This window comes from Mesoplodon densirostris, chromosome 19 (genome assembly GCF_025265405.1).
Source record: "Mesoplodon densirostris isolate mMesDen1 chromosome 19, mMesDen1 primary haplotype, whole genome shotgun sequence".
In the NCBI taxonomy this organism is placed as follows: Eukaryota; Metazoa; Chordata; class Mammalia; order Artiodactyla; family Ziphiidae; genus Mesoplodon; species Mesoplodon densirostris.
In genome coordinates, this window is record NC_082679.1 from 7,414,211 (window position 1) to 7,426,588 (window position 12,378).

The 12,378-nt window shown below is 48.8% G+C and overlaps 2 protein-coding genes across 8 annotated transcripts; both read right to left on the reverse strand.

Moving 5' to 3' along the window:
- Window positions 1-778: 778 nt before the first annotated feature.
- LOC132480877 (wee1-like protein kinase 2) lies at window positions 779-2,486 on the reverse strand. The gene is given in 2 exon segments (XM_060085402.1): window positions 779-1,844; window positions 1,846-2,486. Coding segments are annotated over 2 exon segments (1,707 nt in total).
- Window positions 2,487-5,534: 3,048 nt separating this feature from the next.
- DKKL1 (dickkopf like acrosomal protein 1) lies at window positions 5,535-12,359 on the reverse strand. Of its 7 annotated transcripts, none has more exons than XM_060083854.1 (5): window positions 12,293-12,359; window positions 10,172-10,379; window positions 9,637-9,783; window positions 9,360-9,515; window positions 5,535-7,359 (listed from the first exon to the last, which is right to left on the reverse strand). In XM_060083854.1, the coding sequence occupies exons 2-5, from the start codon at window positions 10,358-10,360 to the stop codon at window positions 7,057-7,059; spliced, it is 795 nt and encodes a 264-aa protein (XP_059939837.1). In that variant the 5' UTR covers window positions 10,361-10,379; window positions 12,293-12,359; the 3' UTR covers window positions 5,535-7,056. The 7 variants fall into 7 exon arrangements, with proteins under 7 accessions (XP_059939837.1, XP_059939838.1, XP_059939840.1 ...); XM_060083855.1 differs by having other exon boundaries at window positions 12,272-12,346; XM_060083857.1 differs by lacking the exon at window positions 12,293-12,359 and adding an exon at window positions 11,989-12,218.
- Window positions 12,360-12,378: the final 19 nt, after the last annotated feature.

Here is a 12,378-nt window from a genome sequence, read left to right on the forward strand (position 1 = left end):
AAATTGGTGACAACCAGAGAATCAAAACCAGTTATAACAGTTACAAGAGGCTCAAAGCAAATAGATTGAGGAACAACAAACCACATCAAATTTCCCTTGAACCCTCTACCCAGTGGTTTTGTTCTACAAGTTAATAGCCAGCTCAGAAATTTGAAGTTATGTAGAGTCTTATTTCTACCCACCTCATATGGTGGTGAAGTCATTTACTTAATAAATACAACATCAGGGAAAGGGGTTGGCTCCATTCAGAGAATGCAGTAAGAAAACTACTTGCTCGAAGTGGCTGAAAATTCCTTGAGGAATAAAATCATCTAACCTGGGAAATGTTGTTGAAATCCAGGCACACTTGCTTGTAAGCTGTTACCTCAACTCAAAACAAAATTGAATTCCTTTCTGTTTGCCCGGAGAGTCCCTGGGATCCTTGATAGGTAGGTAGGCAGCCTCATAGTCCACAGGCTGCACAAAGGGCTGCTTTCAGTTCAGAAGTCCATGCTTTTCCATTGTGCATCAACAAATCTAAGAAGTGAATGAACTGTTGACAGGTGGTGTTAGGAATGTAGCAAGAGAGAAGAGAAATGGCTACCAATGATAATACCTACGACCATTGCTGCTAGGAAGTCTTGATAGCTGTAGGATCTTGGCTGAAAACGCTAAATTAGGAGTGGCTTTTGAAATCTTTGGGCACCCAAGTCTGTCAGTTTCTCCCTTTACAAGAGAAAGGTTGACACAGTCGGTATCTATTTTGGGGATAAAAGGTGAGTTGGTGTGAAAGGAGTTCTTACGGGGAAGACTGTCCCCAGGTGAAGCTTGAAGACTTGGCACTCTTTCCTCCCACCAGGCGTTTGGTGCTTCTTGATCCCGTGGGGGTCCCAGAGACCCCAGGGACACTGTGGCATTCCTTGGGGGACGGGGCCTGCTGGGCTTCTTTCAGTTCTCTTTCCAGTGTGGCTGTCTTGAACTTTTCCAAGTTCAACTGCTGATGAAGCTCTTCTGTTTTCCCCAGAGAGGGACAGAGAACTCGACTTTTGGCCAGAGCTGCTGCAGAAGGTCTCTCTGCTGGATCGGGGTGGATCATGTTCTTGAGTAGTTGGTGAAATCCTTTGGAGAGCTCCTGAGGAACGTCTGGAAGGTTCCCCTCACGGATGTGATGCCACGCCGCACCATTGGTAGGTAATGACTCTGCTCCCGCGGCCACTGCAATGGTCAATCCCAAGGCAAATATGTCTGCTTTAGGAAGGTGCTGATAATTCTCTTGCAAAATCTCATGAGCCAGGAAGCGACTATCTCCCTCTTCCACTTTGGGCTTGCTTATTGATGTCACATGACCCAAGTCACCAATTTTATACATCACATTGGCAGAGAGAAACCAATCAGCTTCATTTTCAATCTCTTCTGGGACTACTGGAGAGTCACTTTGCATCTTATGACATATGAAGATGTTACTAGGTTTGATGTCCAGGTGTGCCATGCCAGAGTTGTGGATGTACTTAAGCCCAAGGGAAATCTGTAGAAGGATGTCTTTGAGTTTGCAGTCTTGGAAATGATTGCCAGACTTTGCATTTTCAGATATAGCAGCTTTCAAGCTCCCACCATTGCAGTATTCATTCTGGATGATCATGTGGTCATCTTCTGCCCAAGCAGAGTAGTAACGTACCACATGGGGGTGGTGCCCAAGCACCGCATGAGCATAAACGTCATGCATAGCCAAATTCTCATCTGATGATCCTACCAAAGGTTTCGTGGAGCGTTTTATTGCATAAACACATCCATCCAGCCTCTTAATGCACTTGTAGACCGTACCAAATTCCCCAACCCCGATTTTTTCCACCTCCAAGAATTCTTTCATAGCGGGAAGCCATGTTGGTTTCTCGTAGAACACATCTCTTGGCAGGCAGCCCTTGTTCCACCTTGCCTTCTCCTGGACCAGCTTCCTCAAGGTCGCCTCGGGTTTTCCGCTTGCCGTTGGATTTAAGGAATTGTTTCCTATAGGACTCCGGAGTGAAGGGATTAATATTGATCAGAGCCAGTGAGGTCATCGCATCGGTAAAGGGACCAGGTGTGAGCTTCAGATGCTTAGAGCTTCGGGAGGGGAGCTTCCCTGTTGAAGAGATCCCCGGCTGGCTCACCTGGCCTTTGGGAGTGAAGGGGCCCTCGCAGCGTGGCGGCTTGCCCTTGTCTGGCGGGGCTGGGGTTTCAGGACGTGTGAGAGAGTGTGACACTGGCGTTCTCAGACCCTGACCTGGACTCGCTTGGTCTTTTTCCTGAAATGTGTTGAGGTCACGTACGTTACTAAGGGGAGTTCTGAGAGACGTAAGTTCTGCCTCCTGAACAAGTCCTGAATCCTGAATTGCAGACTTCTCTGGGGTTTGGCTCTGGACCTCCTCGCTCTCTGGTGCTTCCTTCTGCTCTTCATTCTCGTGCTCTTCCTCACAAGAGGAAAAGTTTAATTTCTGCTTCAGTTCTTTGTCCTCAGCGTTGTCACCCATCTCAGCCAAAGAGCTTTACAACCTAGCCAAGAAGGCCTCTCAGCAGAAAACACTACAGAGCTGCAGAAATGAGGAGAAAAGAAAGTAACCTGGCAAGTTCCCTAACTCCAGCCCGGCTTTCCTTCTACCAACTAACAGCTACATCTGCTATTTGTTTTATATTTCCCCCGTCTAATCTGTTCTGTGTACTCTCTTCTTTTCTGGCTTTTATATTAGTCAAGTTTTTTGTTTTTTGTTTTTTTCTCTTCTGTTATGTTTTATTCTTCTTCTTCTGTTATGTTCATGGTTATGTTCTTTTATTCTTTTTTGGGTGGTTTTCCTAGAGACTACCATAGGCATCCTTGGCTTATTAGAGTTCTACTTTAAATTAGTACTTTTAACATTTCTTGGACTACGTGAGGACCTAACAACGCTTTAATTCCATTTAGCTCCTCCTGCCTGTTGTCTTGCATTTTATTTATTTAATTGATTAATTTATTTTGGCTGCACCGAGCAGCTTGTGGGATCTTAGTTCCCCAACAGGGGATTGAACCCGCGCCCTTGGCAGTGAGAGCACCGAGTCCTAACCACAGGAATTCCCTGTCGTTCATTTTAATTCTGCATATATTTTAAATTCCACAAGATATTATTGTTATTGTTTTAAGCAGTCAGTATTCATTTAGATTTGGCACATACTTACCTCAGGGTTCTTTATATCTCCCCTCATTACCGAACTTTCATCTGGAGGCATTTCCTCCTACCTGACAAACTCTAGCATTTCTTTTTGTGCAGGACTGCTGCTGATAAATGTTTCATTTCAGTTTGTCTGAAAAAATGTCTTCATTTTCCCATTACTTTTTTTTTTTTTTTTTTTGGCTGCATTGGGTCCTAGTTGTGGCGCGTGGGCTCTCTCACTGAGGCGTGCGAGCTCAGTAGTTGTGATGCGTGGGCTTAGCTGCCCTGGAGCGTGTGGGAACCTAGTTCCCTGACCAGGGATTGAACCCATGTCACCTGCATTGGAAGGCAGATTCTTTACCACTGGACCACTGGGGAAGTTCCTTTGCCGTTACTTTTGAAGGATGTTTTCACTGGGTATGATATTCTAGATTGATGATGGCTTTCTTTCAGCCTTTTGACTGTGTCATTGAATTGTTTTCTGACTTCCATTTTTTTTTTCCTATTTAAAAGTCAGCTGTCTGTCTTATTTCCTCTTTTTTTTTTTCTTCAGTACATAGGCCTCTCACTGCTGTGGCCTCTCCCGGTGCGGAGCACAGGCTCCGGACGCGCGGGCTCAGCAACCATGGCTCACGGGCCCAGCCACTCCGCGGCATGTGGGATCTTCCCGGACTGGGGCACGAACCTGTATCCCCTGCATCAGCAGGCGGACCCTCAACCACTGTGCCACCAGGGAAGCCCTTATTTCCTCTTTGAAGTAAAGTGTCCTTTTCCTTTGGCTGCTTTCAAGATTTGTTGTTGTTTTAGGTTTTCATAGGTTTTAATGTGATATGCCTAAGTGTGGTTTCTTTGTGTTTATTCTGCTTGGGGTTCCTAACGCTTGAATCCGTGAGTTGATGTCTCATCAACTTTGTAAAATTCTTGGCTAGTGTCTCTTCAAATGTTGCTTAGCACTCTTTCTCTTTTCTCTCTACTTCTAGGACTTCGGTATATGTTTGAAAGGCTTTTTCACCATGACCAGTATGTCTCATATGTCTTTTGTGTATTTTCCATCCTTTTTCACTGATTCAGTCTGGCTATTTCTACTGATCTGTTTCCCACTGTGTCTAATCTGCTGTAAAGCCTATCTACTGAATTTTTAATTTATTTATAAGTTCTAAAATTTACACTGGATTCCATCTCCTCCCCCCCCTTTTTAGGTTCCGGTTCTCTGATGAAATTCTCCACCTTTTCATCTATTTTTTTGAGCATATTAATCATAGTTACCTTAAGATCTGTGTCTGATAATGCCAGTATCTTGATCACCTATGGATGCATACTTCTATTGATCTACAGATGGGGAAACATCGATTTCCCCAGATGCCAGGTGTGGTTAAGGTTATGGAATCCCCATGGACTGCTAGAGGGAGTAGACTTGTCAGAACATTCTACCTAATCAAAATAGGTAGATGCATCCCCTACAACCCAGCAGTTCTTTTACTGGTTATAGCTCCCCACATCCCTCCTGCCCTCCTTCTGGACCACAGGGGGATATATATACTAATGTTTATTGTAGCATTATTTGTAATGGTGGGAAATCAGAGGCAATTCAGTTGTGCATCACTGAGCGTGTGGAAAGGTTACATGTGGTGAAGACTGACCATGGAATTTATTCAGTGGATTGGATGGATATTGGATGTACCAATGCAATATGGAGGAGTCTTAAAGATGTTGCTGAGAAAAAAAAAACCCCATAAGAATGACACATGTAATACCACCTATGGAAATTACAAATACATGCCTAAAAAGGAATGATCACATTTAGCAAGAATACGTACTGTTAGAAGCTGATGTGTGTCCTCCCAAAATTCATATGTTGAAGCCTTACCCACTGGTACTTCAGAATACAATCATATTTGGAGACAGATCTTCAAAGAGATTATTAAATTAAGATGAGGTCTCTAAGATGGCCCTAATCCAGTATGACTGATGTCCTTACAAGAGGAGGAAATTTGGACGCAGACATGTGCGTGCATGAGAAAAGACCACGTGAAGACACAAAGAAAAGATGCCCATCTATAAGTCAGGGAGAGAGGCCTCAGAAGACACCTAACTGGCCAACACCTTGATCTCAGACTTCTAGCTCCAGAACTGTGAGAAAATAAATTTCTGTTGTTTAAGTCACCCAGTCTGTGGTATTTTCTTATGGCGGTCCTAGCCGACTAATACACTTACCAAAAACACAAGAAATAGTGTCAATGGTGGGAAAGTGAATGGGACTGGGGGGTGGGGAGAGAAGGTATGGAAAGGCCAGTCAAGTTCTGATTTTCTCCATGAGGACATACTGATGCTTATTTGGAATAATCAAAAACCAATTTTTTTTCAAAAGGAAGTTCTCTTTTATTTATGCCCACACATTGCTAGTTTCCTGAATATACTGAGTCTCTCTGTGGGGGGATCCAACCCTGAACCTGGGCTTCGAGGGAGAAAGTGCATGTTGTGCCTGCACCCCTACAAGACGCAGCACCATAAAGACCCTGATGTGCCTTCTCAATTTTTTTTTTTTTTTTTTTTGCCCACACAGCATGGTGTACGGGATCCTAGTTTCCCAGTGAGGGATCGAACCTGCGCCCCCTGCAGTGGAAGTGTGGAGTCCTAACCACTGGACCGCCAGGGAAGTCCCTCAATGGTGGGTCTTGAGAGAGGGGTCTTGGAGGGAATAGGGGGTGCTCTGAGGATGGGGGACGGGGGCACAGTGGCAGGGCACCCAAGACAGGGTCTCTGAGCTTCCAGGTTTGGCTGCGGCAGCAGGCCTGGCTTGCAGAGTTACAGTCTGAGGTGACGCTCATGGAGGGACAGACAGAGGGACAGAGGGAGAGAGACACAGAGCAACTCGAGATGGAGTCGGCGTGTACATTGAGTGTCAGGGGATGAAAAGACAAAGAGGAGAGAGTGGAGACAGGTGGATGTAACAGAGATGGGGCTGGAGACACAGACTTGGGGGCTGGAGGTGACAGGGTCTGGACAGAATAATGGCCCCCCAAAGATGGCCCCCCTCTAATTCATGGAACCTGTTTAATATGTTGTCCAGGTGGGCTGAATCCACTCCCATGAGCCCTCCAAGGCAGAGAACTCTCTCCTGCTGGAAGAGGAAGAGGAAAGCATAAGGGAGATGGGGCAGAAGGGAAATACAGAGAGATTCCACGTGTGAGATTTGAAGTATGGGATCCACATGCAAAAACCAGCGCGAGACCCCTAGGAACTAAGTGTGGGTGGCCCCGGTGACAGCCAGCAAGGAAGCAGGGACCTCAGTTCAACCCCAAGGGACTTGATTGTGCCAACAACCTGAATGATCTTCAAAGCAGAGCTGTCCCAGAGCCTCCAGGTAAGAATCCCGCTGGCTAACACCTTGATGTTGCCCTTGTGATACCTGCACAGAGGACCAGCCCAGCCATCCTGGATTTCTGACCTATAGACCCGTGAGAGGATACATTTGTGTTGTTTTAAGTTGCTACCTTGGCGGTCATTTTTTGCAGCAGTAACAGGAAACTAATGCAAGGGCAGAGTGGACAGACAGGACTGGAGTGAAAGGGCTGGGAGCCGGAGGGCAGACGGAGCTGGAGGTGACAGGGATGGGGACTGAGGATACTGATGGGGCTGGAGGTCACAGAGTTGCTGAATCAGAAGACAGACGGCGTCCGAATCAGAAAACAACACAGAGACATTGGCAGGAACTAACAGCTCAGCCAGATGTCATGCTGAAGGTTAGGGCTGGGGGGACTTGCCATGGCCTGGCTGGCTGAGGCCTGAGGACAGATCTCCAAAGGAGACAGTGCTGCTGGATGTAAGGAAAAGTTTAATGTCCATATGGTGCCTGGGGCGGGGTCTGGTGGGGGGGGTACATGCAGGTGTTCCCCGGTCCCTACCCCTATAACTGCTAGGCGGGCCTGAGGATATATAGGAAGTGGGTCTTGCGGGCAGGCAGCCTGGCATGAGAGGAGCTCTGGGTCCCCTCTTCGAGGACGTCCTTGTGGGTCCCCTCTCGGAGCCCATCCCGGATGGCGTGCGGTCGGTGTTGCTTCTCACTGAGCCGGTGGCCGCTCTTCTGGGCATCCTGGTGGGACCTCTGCCGTGGCAGCTTCATGGTCCAGAAGACCATTCGAGGGTGGGGTTCCGGGTGGAAGTTGTCCACGGCCTTTGGGACAGGCACCAGGGCCTCCTTCTCCTCTTTCTTGGTTACCTGGTGAAGAGGCACAAGGAGACCCTCTCAAACTCCAAGTGACAGCCTCAAGATGCTCCCCTGGCATATTCAACCCACTTTGCCACCTATGGGATGCTTTGGGAATTAAAAGCTCACCCTGCAGTTTACAAAACACTCGGGTTTATAAGCACTTTAGAATTAAGACTACTCTGAGGTTTATAGAATACTCTGGGTTTGAAAACACATTTTGGAGATTTCAGAAGCACTTTAGGATTAAGCATTCCCTGAGGTTTAGAAAGCAGTTTGAAATGTACAAAGCACTTTGGGATTAAAGAACCATGACCACAGTTGCAACATGTGATCCTTGACTGAATCCTGGATCAAACATCAATCACATCAGCTCTTGTGGACAGCTTTTGGTCCAGCAGGGACATTTCAATGTCTGTTCGGTCCTTGCTACTCAGAGTGAGGGTTGTGGCCCAGCAGCGTCAGCATCACTTGGGAGCTTGTTAGACATGCAAATGAGCGGGCCCCACCCCATCCAGACCTACTGAATCAGAGTCTACATTTCAGTGCGTTGAGGTTTGGGAAGCCCCATGGGAGATGGTTACAGGTTGAATTGTGTCTCCCCCACTCTCCAATTCATATGTTGAGGTCCATTAGGACCCTAGTAGCTCAGAATGGAATCTCGTTTGGAAATAGGGTCACTATGTAGTCTTCATTAGTTAAGATGAGGTCATTAGAGTGGGCTCTAATCTGACTGGTGTTCTTATGCAAAGGGGAAATCTGGACATAGAAATGCACATAGGGAGAACCCCATGCAAAGATGAAGGCAGAGATGGGGATGATGCATCTACATGCCAAGGAACGCTAAAGAATTGTCAGCAAACCACCAGAAGTTAGGGAAGAGGCATGGAACAGATTCTCCCCAACAGCCCTCTGAAGGAACCAACCCTGCTGACAGCTTGATCTTGGACATCTAGCCTCCAGAACCGTGAGACAATACATGTCTGTTGTTTAAGCCACCCAATCTGTGGCACTTTGTTACGGCAGCCCTAGCAAACTAATACAGAGATAATAGTCTGATATCAATGTTAAATTTCTTGGGTGTAAAAATGGGACTGTGGTAACACACAAGCGAATGCATTATTCTTAGGAGATATCTGCTGAAGGATTTAGGGGTCATGTGTCATGATGTCAATAATTTACTGTCATATGGTTCAAAAATAAAAAAGTAAAAAGAAAGTCAGTATGGTAAAATGTTAACAAGTGGTGAATCTAGGCCAGTGGTTGGTTTTCAACCCAAGTCTAGAGACATTTTTGGTTGTCACAACTGGAGGGGGTGTGGGTGCTACATCCATCTAGTGGGTAGAGGCAGGGATGCTGCTAAACATCGTATAGGACCCGGGACAGCCCTCTACAACAAAAAATTATCCAGCCCCAAATGCCAATGGTGCTGATGTTGAGAAACCCTGCTCTGTGGAAAAGTGGATACAGGTTTATGGTACTATTGTTTTTGCAACTTTTCTGTAGATTGGAAATCTTTAAAATAAAAAATCGGGAGTGTGTGTGGGAGAACCATGTGGGTTTGCCAAGCACTTGAGTGTTCTTACAACATTTTAGGATCAAAAATAAGCACTTTGTGATTAGAATCACTCTTAGAGGTTTACAAAGGTGAGATACACAAAGCATTTGGGGTTCATAAAGTACTTAGGAATTATTAAAAATCACATTTTGACGTTTACAAGGGAGAGATTTACCAAGCACTTTGGGATAGGTTAAAAAATCCTTGGAGGTTTGCAGAGCGCTTTGAGATCAAAAGACACTTTGAGGTTTACGAGGGTGAATCTTACCAAACACTTGGAATGAAAAGCACTGTTTCTGGCTTACAAAACCCTCTGGGGTTTGAAGCAAGCAAGGATGTACTCTGAGGTTGTAAGCCTCATTCCTGAGAGCTGGTTAGTCCCTTTTGACAGATGACAAAACTGAGGCCCAGAGAGAGGGTGTCCAGCACAGAGGGAGTGGGAGAGTCAATTCACCTTTTCCTCCGAAACTACACAAAGTGTTTGGGCTTGGACACTTTGCTGGGGGCGTGTCCTAACCTTCCAGTCACCCTGCAAGCTCCCCTCTCCTGGCTCGATGTATGCCACCACCTTCTCAGAGATCAGCACCTCTCCTGTCTCGTTGTTGGTCACCTGTGAGGACCCAAAGGAGAGTAAGAAAAAACTGCTTTCCTCCTATGCCCTCCTCCCCGACAGATACTGCAGCATGAGGGATCTTAGGGAGACTCCAGGAGGGACTTCCTGGCATAGGCACCTTGTCAGTCTGGAGGTGGCTGGAGAGAGTTTTGTTTCCCAGCCTGTGCTTATGGTTCTCTTCGTGGTGGTAGTTCCTAGGGAGGCCCCGGAAGTCCATAGGAGCAGAGAAGAAGCTGTCCATGCCCCGCAGCAGGTCATCCTGGGGCTGGGGGAGGAATCGGTGAGCTGCTGGACCTCCGGACTCCCCAGGACATCGGTAGCCTTGGCATGATCCCCTTCTCTCTCCATCCTCGGACCCTTAGGGCCTAACCAGGTCACCTCCTTTCCCCATCTGTCCCATTACTTTCCTATTCCTGCCCCCATCTGTCTTCTGTCTCTCTGTCCCCATCCCTCTCTCCTCCTGTCTGTCTGTCTCTCTGCCTGTCTCCCTCCCTCTCTTCCTGTCTCTCGGCCTCCCAGTTGCACGCTCTCTCTGGCCCTTGACTCCTCTCTCTGTCTATCTTTCTATCTGGCCGCGACCCGTCTCCCACTCTGTCTCCCTGAACCCCTTCCATCCCTCAGTCACCATCTGCCCCTGTCCCTCTTCTCTGTACCTCTTCTTTTCCCCAACACACGGCAGCGCTTGCTTTCAGGAAAAGCCGGATGAAGCCTTGGAGTAGACTCTGGACACCTAGAACACCCGAGGAGCTCTCCTGGGCGTCACCATCGCGGATCGGGGCTGCAGTGGAGGGGGGCACCGAGGCAGAGTGGAGCAGCAGCAACAGGACCAGCGGGTGCCACATTGCGGGAACGGCCGGGAGGCTATGGCAAGGGTAGGGGTCAGAGCCCCCCCATAAAGGCTCCGTCCCCTAAGTGCCCCCACCCCCACCCTAGACAACAACTCCTTCCTATCCCTGGCCCAGGAGCTCCGCACACCCCGCCCCTTCCCCCCACCCCTTATCTTCTGCTCCAACCCCCTCCATCGTGCCAGGCCCCTCCCCTCCCCTCCCCTCAGGCCCGGCTCTTCTGGGCTCTGCCTCACACAACAGATCTCGTTCCTCTCCTTCGCCCACATTAGTATCCAGATCTCGTTCCTCCTCACCTTCTCCCACGCCCCGCCCCTTCTTCTGGGACCCGCCTTTATACTAGACCACAGCCCGGTCACTGGACTCTCAAGACTCTGGCAGTCCACGGACTGTTAAATCCAAACAGTTCCGATCTCCAGCCCAGGCCGGATACCTGGAACGTTGGATGAGCTCCTCGAGGCATAGACTCGCCTCTGTTGTCTGACCACGCCCCCGTTTGTTGACCTCACCCATGAGCCCAGCCCTCTATTGGACAGTCACGCCCTTAAGGGAAGGGCCACGCCCCTTTACCCACAGCCGGGCGTTGATTTCAAGTTCACACCCCCATAGTCAGACCACGCTCCTGTCGGTTGACCTCGGCCCTGGAGAACCAGTGTTGCCTCTGTTCTCTGATCGTGGCCATCGTGCCGGAGTCACTCTGTAATCGCAGGTGGCCCCTCCCCTGACTTAGAGCCACGCCCCCGCACCTAGGCCACGCCTCTGTGCCCCAGATCTTTCCCCTAGCGTCCTCAGTTATATTCCTAGGCTCTCTCTGCTCATGAAATACCCGTGTCCGAGCAGTCCTTCTGAATACCCCACTGCTTAGTTTTGTATCTATCTCTGAGAGTTTCTCCGTGTCCTTTTTCGTCTTCTCCAGGTTTTGAAACGATTATACGCTCAATAGAGTGCAATGTAGGGACGCTGAACCCCGAGCCCTCTTCGGTTCCACTAAAAAGCTCCGCCCTCTCAAGAAACCCGAAATCCAGTCCTATGTACCACCTTACAAGGAACCCGGAATCCGGGCTCCCTTTTTCCTCAGGACCCCAGAGTCTGGACCCCAGCCCCTCTTGTCTCTCTCTCTCTCTTTTTTTTTTTGCGGTACGCGGACCTCTCACTGTTGTGGCCTCTCCCGCTGCGGAGCACAGGCTCCGGACGCGCAGGCTCAGCGGCCATGGCTCACAGGCCCAGCCGCTCCGCGGCATGTGGGATCCTCCCGGACCGGGGCACGAACCCGTGTCCCCTGCATCGGCAGGCGGACTCTCAACCACTGCGCCACCAGAGAAGCCCCCCCTCTTGTCTCTTGAGTTTGAACACTCAACTCCTCATTTTTAAGGGACCCTTCATCTTTAAGGGGTACAATTACGGGACCCTCATCTTTTTCCTCAGGCACCGAGGCTCTCCCCGGGTCCTGGGACAGCTGCCACCTCTAGTCCACTACTGCGTGTGGATGTGCGAGTCTCCACCTTGGTGAACCTCCAATAAACTCCCAGTCGTCTTGCCCACGACCCTTAACTCTGATGAGGTAATAAGGAAACCAATCAATCAAAAGAAATCAGTGGAAATCAATCAAAAACCCATCCCCATACCTCTAGTCTCAAAAATATACTTGACGCTGAACAGGATTCTTTTGTTTTCCTATCAATCACTTCCACATCTCCAACACACAAACGACACTAGAGGGTAGCCAGGAGTCCAGGTCCCCAGACCATTCCTCCTCCAGACTCAGGAATCTTGGCCCCCAGCTTCCTCCTCTTTCAGATACAGACAGGTTTCCTGGTCCCCATTATTCCTCCCTCAGACCCAGGTGTCCAGACCCCCAATTCTCCTCCTCTCTCAGGGACCCAAGCATCAGAATCCCGAAATTATCACCAGGCCCCAGCTAGACTTCACCTGTCTTTTCCCAAAGCAAAAATCCTCTCCCAGACTGTCACCGTCGGATCCCCCTTCCCGCTGTCCGGCGCCCGGACCCGCCCCCC